Consider the following 17,968-nt stretch of genomic DNA (forward strand, 5'->3'; position numbering starts at 1 on the left):
TCCCCATAAAAAAAAAAATGTGTTTCCTCTTTTGGTTTACTTTAAAAAAAATGTAATAAAAATAGAGATGCTATTACCAGTTCTTAATACACTCCCATGTTCATCATAAAGTCTATACAGAGAACATTCAAATGATGCTGAATCAAACTTTTAGCCTGGACTTTTTAAAGAAGCTGAATTGATCATAGGATTTACTGAGAAGATAATATATTTCTCTCCTCACGATATTATCTTATAAACGTGAACTGTGTGTGGAAAAAGTGACTATTTCATAACAAAAAGTGTTCATTTACATGAGATCACAACCTCTGTGCTCATCCCGTGGTAAAAAATGATCATGAAACTATGGTCTACCCTTCGTACTTGCGCACGATTGACACACATCTTGGCCAGGCACCAAAACAACCCAAAATTAAGTTAATTAGATCAGTTTTTAGGTGAACTAGTTTGCATTATTGAAAATGTTTTTTTTTCTGCATCTGGCACAGAGCAGGTTGGTCTGTCCCTCCGTCACTTCTGCCTGAAACTAACGCAGACCCGGTAAGAGCTCCACTCCCTCCTCAGTCTGTGACAGGTTCAGGAGTCTGCAGCTTCTTTCAGGGCTCAAACACATCTTTAAAAGACAACTTTCCATGTTTCTGGACCTGAACGGAAACAATTAATAATATTGTGGCTTCTAATAGTCAGACATCACGGATTGATTAATCAATGTAAAAACGGAATAAGTGTAAAATAAATGTCTAAAACTCTACTGTATTTTAGTTTGTCACATCCATGCTGCTGAATCACTGCAGTGATTTCCTTGCAGTTAAGTTTTCCTGATTCGCTCTACTTTTCCGCCACTTTTCCGGCTGCCAAACAATGTGGCGTCATTTCTCACTACCTCTGTTGCTACGGTGTTGTCTATTACCAGCATGGAGAAGTTCCCTTTTTCCAGTAATGCCTCTCCATGTCATAAAATCTGTGGGTTCGGCCAGCTGAAGGCTGAATATTTAGGGGCGTGTTGTGTAAATTATGATTGTTTTCAGTTGCCACATTTATCAACACCTGATCTGGCTTACACCGTGATTGGCCCTGGTATGCACGCTTCATAGATCACACATGAACGTTGCCGTAAGCTCATTTTTACACCCATATCTGTGCCAATTCCCACGCAAGATTGATAAATGAGGGCCAATGTGGGAAACCACCATTCATTTTATACTGTGACACAGACAACAAAGTGACAACAGCGCAGTCACTCCAAAGCATTATCTCATCAGATGTTTGCCTCACTTCGGTCAGATTGGGTCATTAATGGCACAACACAGACCTCAAGAGTTCACTTTGGGCTTCAAACACAAAGTTTTCATTGTGCTGCTTGTACTGAAATCAAATCTGCACACAAGGTCCCAGTGCTCTAAAGAGCATCTTTAGAGTAATCACTGAGTGAATCCGTTGCCCAACCCATCACCTTGGCTCATAAAGACAGGTCCCACTCTCACTCGGCCCATTCTAAAATGGTTGCATGCAGAGAAAGTGACACTAACCCAGACGTCTAGAGCTGTTTAAAGCAGCAACTTAAGTTTTAAAAAGTGTCAAAAATTAGTTCATATTGATTTGAATAAACATTGTTAAAAGAGCAGTCACCTGTGAGACATTTATTCCATCTTATACAACCAGGAGTGACAAGAATGGGGGGTTTTCTCATTACTTCACTATTCCCTAAAGCCCTCTTGGTGCGGCACACATTTTGTGGCATTTCCTTTGAATCAAATTTAGGACAGCTCCCCAAATTACGGACCAGTACCATCCCACTTTTTGGTACCCTTCTGTTGGGGTGCCAGACATATTGATCTGACCCCAGAGGGTGGAGCTAGAAACACTGCAGTCTGTTGATTAGTTGAAGGAATCATCACTTCCTGTGTGATAGCAGTAACAAAGAACAACACATAACCCTGCCATCTTTAAATCTTCCTGAAGATTTTCTTTTTGTTTGGAAAATGCCCATCACAAAGAAGACGAGTTGCTGGATGTCTTCCATCCTCTTTGTTAACTGTGTCGTGTTTTTCTTCTTCGCTGGATTTATTAGCGAGGTACACTGTGCTGCGCTGCTTTGCTGTAACACTATTACATAGTTGATGCCACTATCGGCACCAACTACTTGTTACATGCTGCCTACCATGAGGGACACAGTTGGCTGTGGAAATGCAAATAGGATCAGGCTTTACCGATCCAACCTGTACCAAAATTTACCCATCCACACTGGACCATTTGGTGAGATCAGGACTTTAAGGACTGTCAGAGTTATGGTGTTGTAGTTGTAATACTAACTCAACCCAGTAGGTGGCAGTAGCTCCTGAGTGTCACATGTCATAAACTGAAAAAAAAAAAAAAAAAGATTATAGAGATATATAAAAAGATAATAGAGTTGCGGATCATGGGAAACAGTATTTGAGGCGGAGTGGTCCACTGCATACTGAGAAACTTGCACAAATCAGTAGGACATCCAGGAACTTTTAGCATACTGCAGATTTGACTGGTTTACACATTCTGCATTCCACATTTACTTCTATCAGTACACTACTGGTAAAGTACAAGGTTTCAAAAGCAGTGGTTGTCTCTGGGGCACCTGACATATTTTCTGTTTTGACCAGGTTTGGATCGCTTCAGTTCACTCACTTGTATCAGGAGTGTTCTGTTAGAGGTCAGGGTAAGGGGTGTTATTCACTTGTTGTTTGGCTTGGTTAGTCAGTGCATTCGTGCTTCACTTTATTCCTTTCTCTTTATAAAGTAGCTTGATTCAGTTATGATTCTTTGTTGATTTATTTGGCACCACGGGTCAGCTTCCTTTGCTCCATTTTTCATATGATTGGTATTAAAAACTGGCAGGAAGTGGTTGGTGACCAATGACGGCTTGCAGTACATTTTTCACAGATCTAATTTCTCTCTTCCAAGCACCTCCAAAATGTGGGGAGCTTGGAGGATTGAATGACAACGTCAGTTGGTAGTCACCGAGCTGTGGGTTTACCTCAATGAGAGATGAACCCCCTGAAGGCAAGGAGGAAGGCATCAGAATCTAGGGAGTTGAGGAGTTCGAGGTGCACAGTTCTTATTATCATGCTTTTGAATATCGCCCCACAACGTTTCTCATTACGTCTTCCAACTTTGACAATGAGTGGGCCAAAGCAGTCCACTCCTGTAGAAAAAAATGGAGGACTTAACAGCCTTAGACGACCAGGTGGAAGGTTTGCCATACGGGGTATTCTGGGCTTTGTTCGCCACTGATCACAGGCTGGGCAGGATGACTGATGAAGCTTAACAGCTTGTCTGCCTTGAAGAATCCAATAGTGTCTCTGGAGTTCAGAAGAAGACACACTAAGGACCAGGATGGAGAAGACGCTCATCAAACTCTTTGATGAGCAACTGGGTGATTTGGTGCTCAGGATCCAACACAACAGGGTGCACTGAGATCTCAAGGGAACCTCCAACATTACGGAGCCTTCCTCCGACCTTTATGAGACCTGCCTGCTCATCAAATCCAGGGGCCAAGGCTCGTAGTTTGCTATGGAGAGGCAAAGGTCTTCCATTCAGCATGGATTTCAGCTCCACTGGAAAACTGTCTGCTTGACATTGTTTAAGAAGGCTGATTTCAGCGTCTTGAGATCATCATATGTTGCTAGCACAAGGTCTTTCCACAAGGAGTACTAAGCGAAGTTACTGAGGTCTGCCTTGACTGCATGTTTAGGCCTCATAGGCCAATTGTCAGGTGGCTGTTTGAGGAAAGCAGGCCCATTCTTCCATCTGCTGGGCTCAGGTCGATGAGAGTCTTTCCCCTAGTGATATTATCAGCAGGGTTATTGGAAGAATCTATATAATGCAAGGAGAGAGGGTCTGTAAGTTCTTGAATCTCGGCCATTTTGACACCCACTAACACCTTTAAGCGGCAGGATTCCGACTGTAGCCATTAAAGAACCGTGGTAGAGTCAGTCTACAGAGTAATGTGTTAAAGAATGATGCCAAGTTCTCTTTGCAGGAGCTGAGCAAGCTGTGCACCAGCTAAGGCACCACACAGTTCTAGATGTGGCATAGATAACTGTCTCTTTGGCGCCACTCTAGATCTTGTCATGGCAAAGCTGATGTGACATTCTCCTTTGTACTTGTTGAGCAGATATGCCACTGCCCTATATGCTCGCTCAGATGCATAACAAAAGACATGCAGCTCCTGGGTTACGGCATCAGGTCTGTCTGCTGGAGTGTAACATCGGGGAATCAACTGCAGTCCGGGGAACTCCTCTTCCCAGGCTTCCCAAGCAGCTCTGAGATCTGCAGGTAGGTTGGGGTCATCCCAATCTCTTTGCTTTGACCACAGTTGCTGGACAATGATCTTGGCTCTGGTAAGGAAGGGTATGAGGAATCCTAAGGGGTCATATTGTTGAGCCAACATCCCATAGATCCTTCTCATAGTCTCAGGTGACTGTTCTGTAGGCTTGATAGCTCAAGAGATCAATGGAGCAGTTCCATTTCAATCCCAGTGTGGATTCCACAGGTTCAGTGCAGTTCTGGGAGAGCCAAAGTTCCAGGCTCTAAGACCTCACCTCTGGGGATAAGTGAGCTACCACAGGCTTGTAATTGCTTGCACTTGGAAGAAACCCGTAGCGAGAAGTTCTCTCGTCTTGTCAACAAGGCATCTTGCCTCTGGGACCGTTAGGCAGCTTGTACTGTGGTCGTCGATGTGTTTCTGAACAGCAAAGATTGCACAGCAGGGACTGCTTGTGGTACCAAATGGTAGGACTTGCCATTCATAAACATCAAGTGCTGATTTCCGCCAAAGGAATCTGAGCAAGGGCCGATCCTCAGTCAGCAGCCGCACCTGGTGAAGCATACCTTTGATATCCCCACTAATGGCTACTACATGCTGTCGGAAACTAAGGAGAATCCCAATGAGGGAAGGACTCAGAGTAGGCCCCGGAAGAAGCTGGTCATTTAAGCACATCCCCTGGAATCTGAAAGAGCAGTTAAAAACCAGGCAGGCTTTGTTATTGTGATAGACAAGATCTTGGGGCAGATACCAAGACTCTGATGAGCTCTGAATGGTCTCAGGAGGAACTTTCTTTACATATCCAGCTTTCCCCAACTTGAGTATCTACTTGAGTACCTCATTATACAGAGCAATTCTCTCGGGTCTTTGAGAAGTCATCATTCTGTGCTCCTTAGGCTCAGCATGACAGCTTTTATTGGAGCCATTAGTTTGGGAGCATGTGAACTCAAAGAAGGGGAGCGGCAAGCACATGACTCCAGAGACTGGAGTGGGAAAGTACACTTTGCTGTGAATGTATGTGTTGGCTCAGCATGAGGTTCTTGTGTAGACACTGGGTGCAAAACCAGCAGATGGAGTCCACCACAGTCGGGACAAGGTTTTTTCAGTGAACAGTCAACAGTGGAATGAGAAGTGCAACCACGCCGTCAACATCTGCTATCCCTCATCAACCAAGATCGAAGCTCCACCCTTATCCGAGAATTCATTCTGGGACATCTTGTGATGTAATGGTCATGGCTCCTACAGAAAAGGCTGTGGATATTTGATCTCTTTTGAGTTGGAGTAAAGCTCTTAATTTTCTGTGAAGACTGGTGATTTTGAGTTGGATGTATATCTGGATTTGAGCCATGATAGACAGCTGCTTGATTCTTGGGTTTGGTAGAGCATATAGATCTACTTGGCTGGTTCAGCTGATATCACTGAACAAGTCGGTTTGAAAGCCTTTGCTGCTGTGCTTTGGATTGTAACCAACCAGCCAAGTCTCTTATGTTGTAGGGATTTAATGTTGCCACTGTAAGTTTGCCTTGAAGATGTAAGAACTCGATGAAACTTTCCCTCAAATATTTAGGGAGTTTGCTCAGTAAGACATGAGAGCAACAATTTAACTCGTATCCAGCTGGACCCTCCAATGATGTGAGCATAGTAACTAGTAAATGGACACACAAGGAAAAGCTTTGAAACCCTTGAGAGTCTCCGACTTTAATATCAGGTGCTGTAAGTATTGCTACTATCTCACTCTGAGCCAGTTGGTGGGGCTGTTCATACTGCAACTGGGGGGCATGCATTGAAGCAGTGTAGGGATCTGGTTGGTGTCACCAAGACTGAGCAATCATTTGAGCCTCAGGCAGTTTGAGATGCTCAAGGAGAACATGATACTTATATTTCTCACTGAGCTGTACATAAGGGTTCCGAAGGTTGTCCAGTGCAAGTTTGAAGTTAGCAAAGTCCTTTTCACTGTCTTTAGTGAAGTCTGGTATGGTAGGCTTTGGGACACCATAGAGCGGTGGCACATATGCAGCTATGCTAGGGGGAGGTTGAGCCATCCCTGATGATGGGTGTAGCTGTACCTGGGCTGTATGCTGTGGCTGTGTTTGAATGCCGGAATAAGGAAACAGCTGTAGCTGAGTAGAGTGGATAACAGCAGCACGTGGGTCTACTGGAGCTGAAGGATAATGAACAGGATAGCCAGTGTCAGGCATAGCATCACCTGCAGGGGGAGCAGTGAAGGATTGTTGGTTGGAGAATAGAAGAGGCTGTGAACAAGCAAGACCAGACCTGGATGGTGCAGGTTGGGAATGTACCACATGGACTGGAGCGCGTATAACTTGATACTGTGTTGAAAGACATGGGGGTAGGCGCAGGGGAGTGGGTACGTGCATAGCTGAAACAGCAGACGAACCAAACTTGAGTGTAGGTGGTCTGTTCAGACTTTGGCCAGAAGGGGGCTTAGTTGGTGGAATGGAGGGGAGTGAAGCTGCAGGCATCTTGACCATACTGAGAGGTAAGTTGTTGAGTTTATAAGCAGTAAAATGTTCCTCTGCTGAAGTGAGATGCTCATCAGGGGGTGAAAGTTCCAGGTTTCCCCTCCGTTTTAGTTTTGGCCTGACCACTGGTTCTGTTCCATGGCTTGGGTTAAAATGAGGAGTGGATGTTCCCACAGGATGTGTACTAGAATTTATTTGGTCACAACCAGCTTCCTTATCAACACCCTTCTGTCCATTCATTTCAGGAGAGAGACTGACTAGAATTGCAGTCATTGGCACCCCCCGGTGGTTCAAACCCACCCTCAGCTTCCTTCACCCTCTCATAGAGCTGCTGTGATTCATTTATTGGTTTGCTGGGTACAAATGCAACAGTCTGGACAATATCAGAATTAGGTGAATGTATGGCAGAATGAGGAACTGCAGGGTGATTGTTCACATTAAGATTGCTGGGTAATGGAAGATCAAAGGGAGGTACACCCTAATGTTCATCATGTGGGGAATCATCTTTATTTTGGGGTTGATTTGTGCTCTGCCCCATGAGCAATAAACTGATGTTTTCCAACAGTTCTTGGCATTTCTGACCTTGTTTCTCAACTCCTCCATTCTGCTTTTAAGGAATCCCAATTCAGCTATTTCCTTCCTTTCTGTTTTCTTCAGGGCTTCCGCCATGATTGGCAAAGATTCCTTCTCTTTGTTAAGTGTATTGATGGATTCTGCAGCTTTTCTAGAATGCATTTCCTCCCGAAACCCATAATGCTTTGGTTTATACCCCCTTCCAGGAAAGGTCCTCTGAAGTGACTCAGTTTCATTGACAGCATGCTGTTTGTTCCTCACATCCTCTTGTGTTTCCATTTTCTGAACTTAAGCGATCAGATCTGACTCGAAGGACCATATTAGAAACTGGCAGGGTTCTAGGTAAAGCTGACCACCAAAGAGACTCAAATTAAAGAGCTGATGACAATAGAGGCAAGTTGCAGTGTTTATTTACATCCAGACCATGGTTTCTGTGTGTCAAACAACATTGAAAAAGTAATAGGATAACACAAGCTTAAATAACATAGCAAATCATCATCCTTAACATAAGATACTAAAAAAAACACAGTCCTACATGTTAATGGACGCATGGCCTGGGAGTGTGTAAAGGTCTCTCTCTCTGCATGAGAGACTTGACTTTTAATGCTGGCTGCAGGGGCACCTGTGTCCCCAGCAAGCCTGTCAGTCATTAACAGTCCTCTACAGGTGTACCACTCTCAGCCACCAGATGCTGCCATATCCACCTCGTGGAGGAATTCATAACAATCACTCAATCTGACTTTTATGTAAGAATAACTTTAATTTGCCGTGTACAGCAGGTTATGTTGCTTCCCCTGTCCTCAAAAGCTGGCTCAAAATGCTGTGTGTGTGTGTGTGTGTGTGTGTGTGTGTGTGTGTGTGTGTGTGTGTGTGTGTGTGTGTGTGTGTGTGTGTGTGTGTGTGTGTGTTCGTGTGTGTGTGTGTGTGTGTGTGTGTGTGTGTGTGTGCGCGTGTGCGTGTGTTTGAGAGAGAGAGAGAGAGAGAGAGAGAGAGAGTGACAGCTTCTTGCCCAACTCTCCTGGCATGTTTAACTTCCTTTCACTCAATAGAAACTCATGTGAAGTGTTTAGTGCAGTAAGTTCTCACTGGTGATACCCTGTCAGAAAACAAACAATACCTCTCTCTCTCTCTTTTCTCTCTCTTCCCTTCCCCTCATTCATAAACACAAAGTTGAACATGTCATGTCATGGCTCCCGCCTCATTGAATATGAGAACTTTTTTGGTGTTGGTGTAAAATAAGATCAACATTCCAAAATCCTGCTGAAATCGTGTGTGTTTAAAGGCATTCTTGTGTTTATGTGTCTGTCATATCTGTGTGTACATGCCTCCATGTGTCTATGCCTTATCTTACTGCTAAGGTGTGCTAAGATAAACTAGATTCACCTTTAGTTATGCTGAATCCCTGCAGCATTCCTGACATGACTCCTGACAGTGGTGCCCTCTGCACAACTCCTTTTTGGAGTCCAGGCATGAAAAGAGAGAAACATTCTGCTTATGAAACGTCAGCCATGCTACAATGAGTAATAAAGCTTATCCATATTCACTGGAACCAAGACAGTTGCTCAACACTGTCTCATAAACTTATCATTAGTCACTGTCTGTCCCAACACTCACAGATAAAGCTGCAGCACCTCTTGCTAATAAACTAAACATCTGTTGTTTGTTCTCTGTCTTTGTAATGGGTTTGTGTTAAAAGGACAAATTAAAGAGGGGTCTGGGAAACTGTGACTATCATTGAGCTCTTGGCAGATCACGATTCCTCTTCCAGTATTTTCCACTATAGAGACCCGCCATCACGCTTACATGCCCCCTCCATATATTCCTCTTAAAAGAGTTCACTCACACAGAAAAGGGTTGGAAATCTCCTACCAGTAGCCCAAGAGCTAAATCACAGGCAGATAGAAACCACTGTGCAGCAGACACAAAGGAGTGATTGTGTCTAACCACATGCATGGTGAACCTTATGGGATCCCCTGTTTCATTTACGTTTGAGTTATGCAGCTGTTAGTTAACATTTACCATGTCATAGAGACTCAGTACTCCTGTGAACGTTACGGAAAAGCATAAGGATGAGTATGGGTGGTTAACGTGACGCTCCATTTTTGTGTCCTTTGTGACAAATATAAAAGCTAATTTATAATACTTGATAAAAACCCTATTTTTTCTGTAAAGTATAAACTTCCAGAATAAATACATCTGTACTTAATGAGCATTAAAATTCGAATATGAAAATATTTTGTTTTAAACATTACATTTGTCCACTGGTGTGACTACCCGGAGTAACATTCCTCCTCTCAAAACCACTGTATGTAATTAAAAATATGTATAAATATCGTAAAATATCTGATTACATATTAAAGTGGTGTTAACCTAGTGAAACTGAAGGTTACAAGTCTTAAGGTGATCATTTAGAATAATTTTACACACATAATTTTACACATTACATTTTGTCCCCAAAACTTGTGTCCACCTGGTGTGACGCCGTTCTGTAGATATAAAACAGACATTAATTTGGGCACCCTTTTAGTGAGGGGGGTCCTTCCTAATCCAGAAAGTACAGTAGACATCACTGGAGCACATGAACTACACACAAGGTGAGATCTCTCTCAGATATTCTCATAATTTTGCTATTTCCATGCATTGTTAGATATGGGCTCCATAGTGTCGTCCTTTGGAGTGACGAAATTTAAGTATTGATCTAAAAATTGATTGACGACTGTAAACTTTACACTGCTAGCCAAGACTGAAGACTTTCTCACATGTAATTAGCCCAGAAACTAGAGCTGCACAATTTGGGGAAAAGGTGCGATTTGCGATTAGGTGGACAATATTGCGATTGCGATTTAATAAAAAAAGTTGTGTCATGATGAGTCTACAGACTTGCTTGGTTATCATGGAGAAAAATCTGAATTGCATGTGCTGACATTGCGATTGCGATTGCGATATCCTCTTTTGCGATTACGTAATTGCATGTGCTGACATTGCGATTGCGATTGCGATTGCAATTGCGATTGCGATAATCGTGCAGCCCTACCACAAACTGTCCTTGATCTTGAAAATGTCCACTCGTGTGACAGCTATGTCCACAAGATCTATGTGACACAAGATCAAGGACAGTTTGTGGGCAGTTTGTGACAGGTTCTATGACGGAGTACAAACAACACTCAACAAATGGTTTTTATGGAGTTTTTCCTTAGTAAATGTGAGGGTCTAAGGCAGTCTTTTTCAACCTTGGGGTCGCCTGGAATTCAGATGGGGTCGCCTGGAATTTCCAGCAATTGATTAAAAAAAAAAAAAAGATAAAAAGTACTAGTATAATTTTTAATGATTGAGTAGGCCTATATATTTCATTTAAATCAAAACACCACAAATTTTCCATTACAATAATAATTATTATTATAATAATAATTTACAAAAAAAAAGATTTAAAAAATGCAAAACATAATATCTATGAAGTACCGCTCTCGACTGGATGTTACGTCGGAGATGAGATGCGCTCTCTCCACCACAGCACCTGACTTTGAAAACACAAATAAACGGACTCCCACCGAAAAAATCTGACATCGGTCTGCATTCACACTTTATTTAGAGAATTTTCAGCGCTTTACTTTCACACAAAAACACTGCTAAATAAGGCCCTAGTTCTCATTGTGTTGTAAAATGGCGTTACCTCCGCTGCAGAGCCACAGCTGGCTACGAGGCTCTCGCCGCTTAGTGTATCAGTCAGACTACCTGCGTTTGTTTGTATCTGGCACGCTGTGCGCGCAGCACAGCGTGCCAGATACAAACAAACGCAGGTAGTCTGCCAGGGCGAAGAGACACTTAGGGAACGCGCTGAAAATTCTCTAAATAAAGCGTGAATGCAGACCGATATCAGATTTTTTCAGTGGGAGTCCATTTATTTGTGTTTTTGGTCAAGTAAAATATGGCCCCGTCTGAGTGCAGAGGAAACCGGCAGACGAGCAGGGAGGGGGTCTTAGGTGCGAGTGCTCTGGGCTTCTGCTGCACAAAAACACTGCTGTAGGGGTAATTTCTGCCCTAAACCTTGTGATAGGACCCAACTTGTTCCATCCCGGAATATCACTTTAAATAGGGTAAGTTGAGAGAGACAGTCCCAATACATAAAAGACACTAAAAACTCTGAAGCTGAAACTGAAGCACTGTGGTTTATCTTTAAAATGTTCATTGTTGCTGGTTTAAGATGCTGCAGCTCTTTCATAATTAATTGTTTGAGTTATTTGTTCAGTATTAATTTGCAGCCTTGTAGATATAAGCTCCACTGAATGTACATATCCTGACTAGGGAAAATTCTCAACCTAACTTTCCTGCCTCATCCATAATAGTATACATTATATAGCCTTAGTGTTGGTTAAAATTAAGGTTTATTAATATATGTATATATATATATATATATATATATATATATATATATATATATATATATATATATATATATATATATATATATATATATGTGTGTGTGTGTGTGTGTGTGTGTGTGTGTGTGTGAAGTGAGAGAGAGAGAGAGAGAGAGAGAGAGAGAGAGAGAGAGAGAGAGAGAGAGAGAGAACTATTACATGAACCAAAACAATTTTTTAGCAAAAAATTCTGTTTTAGGTGTCTGGGGTCTCCAGATACTTGTGATGTAAAAATGGGGTCACAGCCCAAAAAAGGTTGGGAACCACTGGTCTAAGGAGAGAGGATGTTATTATAATGCCATTGTCCGCTATGACCAGAAGTCATTTGTGGGCCAGATAACTAAATGCTGAGCTTGTTGAGGTCAACTGCATGGTGCAAACTGCTGAGAAGAATATCTTCAGATGGCCTTTTAAATGAGACTGCATTATGTACAGAAAGGACGAACTTGTTAATGTCATCTCTGAGCCAGAGCCCCACCAGCGTACAGCTCAGCCCATCATATATGACCGGCTGCTGTTCAATGAGGTGTGAAAGAAGGAGGACAGGTCCTTAAACACTAAGGCCCAGTTTCACAGACAAGACTTAAGCCCAGTCCAAGACTAAAATGCAGGTTAAGCTGGCTTAACTTTAATCATTTGCACAGATTAATCTCAAAATAGTCTCAATTTTTTTTTCTGTTCTGGATTAAACAAAGCCAATTGCGAGAGGGTGGGTCAGAGCTACTCCAGGACTAAATTGAAGTTTATATTAATCCTGGAAAGAAGCAGGTTTAACTTCAGCTTAGTACCCTTAGTTCCTTTAGTTTGTGAAAGGGAGCACACAAATAGTTTGGGAGCGTGGAGTATTTGGAGTATCTAAATGAAGACCAATAACCGCTGCAGAGGCCAGCCAGACACTCGTGGATCGGAGTAATCCATTGAATCTGTTTGATGAAATGACTTTTTGAGACTGCTTTCTTATGTACAAAGAAGACGTATTGGAGATATTCACTTTGCTTGAGCCTAGACATTCCTCCATATCTCAAAGAGGAAGGACTGTACCCAGTTCTCTCCAAGTTCTGATCACGTTGAGGTTTTCGGCATCCCAAGCACTCCTCGTCTTGTGTTCAATGGCAGCATCATTCCCCACAATTTGGTTTACAAATTGTTGTACAAAACAGTTAAAAAAAGAAAATATTCAATTTACAATGAACTATTGGGCTATTTAAAAAATATATATATATTTGAATTGCACTAGAAGTGTGACAGAATTTAATACAGAGAACCCTAAATAACTCTCTAACATGTAAAAATATAAATTGAGAAAGAGAATAGTTTGGGGACTGTGTGGGTGGACAGGTGCCCTGGTGGCCAGGGGGGCGCCCCAGGGGTGGCTGTGTTTTACTTACTTGGATATTCGGTGACCACCTCACACGCATGCAGATACTCAAGCTTCTGTCGAGACTAGCTAAGAGATATGATAGATCCCGTCAGAGCATGCTGAGTCGGGTACTATTACACATCTTCTTCTAGGTCCTGTGATGCATGCCACTTCATCTCCTATCCACGTAGGCCCACACTCCCCACACTATCAAGACTCCACATTACTGGTGTCCCTGGTTTCGTACAACCTTTACTTCCTGTATTGAATTAGCCCAGCACTTGAACTGCCATCTTAAATCAACAATAGCAGACGTTTGTCCTCCCTTCTGTTTGTCTTGTCTCAACCTGCCTGTCATTATTTCCCCTTCTTTCACACTGTGGTGTGGCACGGCCCTCCCCTTCAGCTCACATCAGGGGTTAAATAAAGTTTAGAATGATGGAGTAGCTTACAGGGAGGGCTGGTGATGGTCACTATAGCAGTTAATCATATTCACATCTCTCTGACTGCTAGAAAAAAAATGCATTGGTCTTTTCAATGCTGTCACATAACACAGTGCTCAGCAGAAAAGATAAAGGAGACAAGGGGAAAAAAAAGGATGCTTTGCTGTTTAATCTATGGATTGTTTAAGGAATTTTTAGGAGTTATTTTAGGTCAGTACAATTTGGTTCTGAATTGTGAAAAGTATGGCTATTTAAAAAAAAAAAAATCTTTGAATTGCACTAGAAGTGTGACAGAATTTAATACAGTGAACCTTAAATAACTCTCTAACATGTAAAAATATAAATTGAGAAAGAGAATAAGCCAGGACAATTTTGTTTACATGTTTTTTTTGTTTGTTTGTTTATTTTTTTGTGGAAATATAATCAGTGCAAATTGATAGGGATTGTGCACATTTGTCTTATCTGGCAAACAATCAATGAATTAAATATCAATATAAAACATCTTGTCACACCGGTGGACAACTTTTAGGACTACAATGCAAATAAGAGTAAAAAAATCTAAAATAAATAAGGAATTGGTTATGAACACATTCAATTTTGAGTTGCTCACATATAGAGCAATACTGCGTCATTTGGCATATATTTTGGACATCTATTTTTTTCCACTTTGAATTTGACTAATCGTCAATCACCCGTATCGTAAACACAGTTCCTGTTGAGGATCGAAGAGAAATGTTTCAATCCATCAATATCATTAGCCTTTATGCTTAACGATTCCCTCATTGATTCTGTTCATTATGCCGGAGCTGCCAAACCTTACACTGACTAGTCTGCTGCATCTGTCTTAGCTTAGCTGATGATAACAGTTTCCCAAGACAACACTGATCCAAGATGTTCTGCTTGAAGTTTTACTGAAAAACTGAACACACAAAGAAATGAACATTACTCTCTCACACCAGATTCCTATTCAATACATTTAACATGGTGCCCTTGTAACACAGAACGTGAAGGGAACGTTAGCTTTTGGTTGTCTAAAGGTTAGTTAGAACCAAACCAAGATCTAATGTTAAGAGAACGTTCCCCCTTGGTTACACTGATACCACACAAAGCCATACGTTCCCTAAACGTTGAGAGAACCGACACGTTCTCCAGTGGTTGCAGTCCTACCTTCACACAACATTGGGTTGGTTGTTGTTTGGTTGTTTTTTGGTTAACCGAGAACAATGAGTAACTGTGCTGACAAAAGGATCCTCTTCATTGATAATTTACTTTTAGGCTCTTAATTTGCATGAAGCCTATGTAGATCGCCTGTTTCCGAGACAATGACAGCCTAAGATTGCTGTTCTAGATGGGTAATTCCAGACATTTAAAGTACTATAAGCTTAAAGTGTGACTGAAGAAACTGGAGAAAAGACAAACATTTTCTTTTTGCATCACTATCTATGTGGAAATGATAATTTACACATTGCCACATGGATGCTGTCAGAGTTTTGACCAATGTTTGTTGCTTTTAGTTTTTAGTTTCATTTGTTTTTAGCTTTAATGTCCTGAAAATGCACTATATAAAAACTTGCTTTAATATTTGTTGAAAGCACAGTGTGCCTACTTTATCAAAGTAAAATATATATATATAAATATTTAAATCTCCTTATTTACCAAAAATGGTACAAACAAATAGCGCTTGCTTGATGCTAACGTACACAGGAAATTGCATTGATATACTGGCGGTTAGCATACATCAGGAAAACTTCGGCTTCAGAGTAGCATTTCAACTTTTATCACAGAAACACATCACAGTTACTTATATATCAAGTTAATTGTGACAATACCGAGAGCTACAAATGTCAAGATACTTTCAGGTACCCTTGCATAAAAAATATATAAAATTTGGTCAAATGACCAATTGGGCTTCTAATCAGGGCTCCTCTAAAGGCACCTGTTATTATCTTCTAAATACTGCTTCTACCACAAATAGATGAGAGGGCTTTTTAGCAGACTTTCCAGAGACTAGAGGATGAGCCTCCTCCTGTTGACCCCCGCCTCTGCTGAACACCAGGACTGATTACACACGACACTTTCTTTTAACACAGAGAGAGATTCGCTGTGCCCCCATGTCACAATAGTGATAAAACTGTTTAAGCCGTGAGATCGTTGCAAACAACACCAAAGACTGAGTTAAACACACCGGGTTAAACTTCCCTGTTGAAGTCATTAATAAGGTTATTTACTCGCATTACGACTCGAACCACATCACTAGTTAACCGAGGAACAAGCGACGTCTGGAAAAAAAGGTTTTTATAGATTTCCTTCCAGCTGCCTCAGCAGTTACCACCCAACATGTAACGAGTTAAGCGCCGCTTCAGCGCTGCTGAAAGTTGGAAAGCGTCAAACTAAGTTTTGCCACATGTTAATGGTCGGAGATCCTTTAAAAAGAGAGAAGTTGGTACCTGCTAACAGTGCGGTGGGCAGGAGAAGGCAGTAGAAGAGCCAGACGATCACCTGAAGATCCATGTCTGCGCAGATCAATACTCCCAGTCTGATCAATCACGACGATACACCAATAACTTCCACGATCATATTAAAACATCCACCCTAACGTTTGATACTCCATGTGCACAATTTGATCAACCGTGGCAGAGACGCAATTATTCCTTTCTTGCGATATCCGCTCATGGTCTGCCAAGAAGACGTCAAACTTAAGCTGAAAACCATAAAGTATTTACATAAAGTTTCCAAGTTGGTCTCTGCGCTCAGCTCAGGGCGCAGCAGTCGTGGCTCGGAGGAGAAGAAAGGCTTTGTAGCATGTGTTCCTCGTTGGGGCCCTGTCTGAAGTAACAACTGTGTTGTAGGTGGAAAATGTGATTCACAGGCAAGTCAGACTGAAGGGCGTTCATAGAGGAGTCATTCTATGGCTCTGCTGGTCTCCTCCCTGCTACACTTACAGTACTAGGCTCCGAGCTCAGCAGTCAGCAGGCAGGACTTGTGACTGCTGCATTACTTCGCAGCTTGGGTTTCAGATTGCTCTACAGAGGCGTGTGAGTTCAGCAAAGGCAGGACTGGAAAATAACGTGCCGTGATACTTTTTCAGCGGCTGGTTCAAGTTTAAAAAAGGTCTAGTATCTCATGACATAGCCACGTCAATCAATGTTTGCGCAAGAAGTCTTCCTTCCTCCACATTACAGTAGATCTGCACTCAGTGAACGAAATCAATCTTGTTTGAAAGGCGCGCCCTCTAGCGTACAAAAGAAAAAAATACACCCCAGTGAGGCTACATGCTACACTGAGGCAGAGGCGGGGTATGGGTCTGTGTCTGTCGATAACATAAGATCCCTTTCAGACATTTTACACTTCAACTGTTAAACACAAGACAAGACAGATTTTAACGTGAGCATGCTACAGATGTATGTGTTGCTTTCTGTGGAAGTCTGTTTCCGCAAGGTAAATAAAGGAGAAAAAAAGTCTAAATTAGAATGTATTATGTCATAATTATAAGGTGCTAATAGATTACAGAGACATAAAGTTTAAATTATATGACCGAAAACTCAAAATTATTTTCAACTCTTGATAATTACTTGTCTCATCATTTTGATTAAGCATATCGTTATCAACACTAAGTTATTTGGAATGTCGTACTTTAAACCAAGAATCTCTTGATTTCCAAATTTTCAGTGCAAATCTCTCTGATCTTTTTTTAATTCTTATTCTTTTTTTCTTTCTTTTTTTCTTTTTAAGCTAACCTTCCATTTTATTTTTCCAGCAACTCTGACTATTTTTTTCATTTTATTTTATCTATTTATTTATTTTATTTTAAAGATCTCCTTAGTTTTTTTTACATTTCAACCAAATCTCCCTGTATTTGACTTTTACAAAAAAGTATTTCTTATTATTTTGTTTACTTGTGTTCGGGCAAGTCTATTATTATTATTATTATTATTGTTATAAGTAGTAGTAGTAGTAGTAGTAGTGGTAGTGTTAAGCAAGTTTTCCTAATTATTATTTTTTTGTTTTAGAATATTTTATTTTCTGGAGCAGGTCTTCCTACTTTGTTTGTTTTTCACCTGACAGAAACATATTTTCTGTTTTATTTCTTCCTCAACTCCATAGAAAATTTATTGAGGGAGTTGAAAGTCCATGTTGCCCAGCGACAGCCCGAAAACATCATTGCTCTGGAGGAGATCTGCATGGAGGAATGGGCCAAAATACCAGCTACAGTGTATGCAAACCTGGTGAAGACTTACAGGAAACGTTTGACCTCTGTCATTGCCAACAAAGGTTGTGTTACGTAAGTACTAAGTTGAACTTTTGTTATTAAGCAAATACTTATTTTTCCACCATAATTTACAAATAAATTCTTTTAAAACCCACAATGTGATTTTCTGGATTTTCTCTTC

General features: G+C 41.3%; 1 protein-coding gene across 1 annotated transcript in view; it reads right to left on the bottom strand.

Annotated features, from left to right (window-relative positions):
- Positions 1 to 16,324, bottom strand: part of piezo1 (piezo type mechanosensitive ion channel component 1 (Er blood group)) — a 189,374-nt gene extending 173,050 nt beyond the window's left edge. Inside the window, exon 1 of the mRNA XM_074675606.1 lies at positions 16,025 to 16,324. Within this exon, the coding sequence (XP_074531707.1) occupies positions 16,025 to 16,088 (64 nt within the window). The 5' untranslated portion in view covers positions 16,089 to 16,324. The remainder of the gene's footprint in view (positions 1 to 16,024) is intronic.
- Between the last annotated feature and the right edge of the window lie 1,644 nt (positions 16,325 to 17,968).

This window comes from Halichoeres trimaculatus, unplaced genomic scaffold (genome assembly GCF_033239565.1).
Source record: "Halichoeres trimaculatus isolate MK-OKI-2021-1 unplaced genomic scaffold, fHalTri1.1 fHalTri1_scaffold_8, whole genome shotgun sequence".
Classification (NCBI taxonomy): Eukaryota; Metazoa; Chordata; class Actinopteri; order Labriformes; family Labridae; genus Halichoeres; species Halichoeres trimaculatus.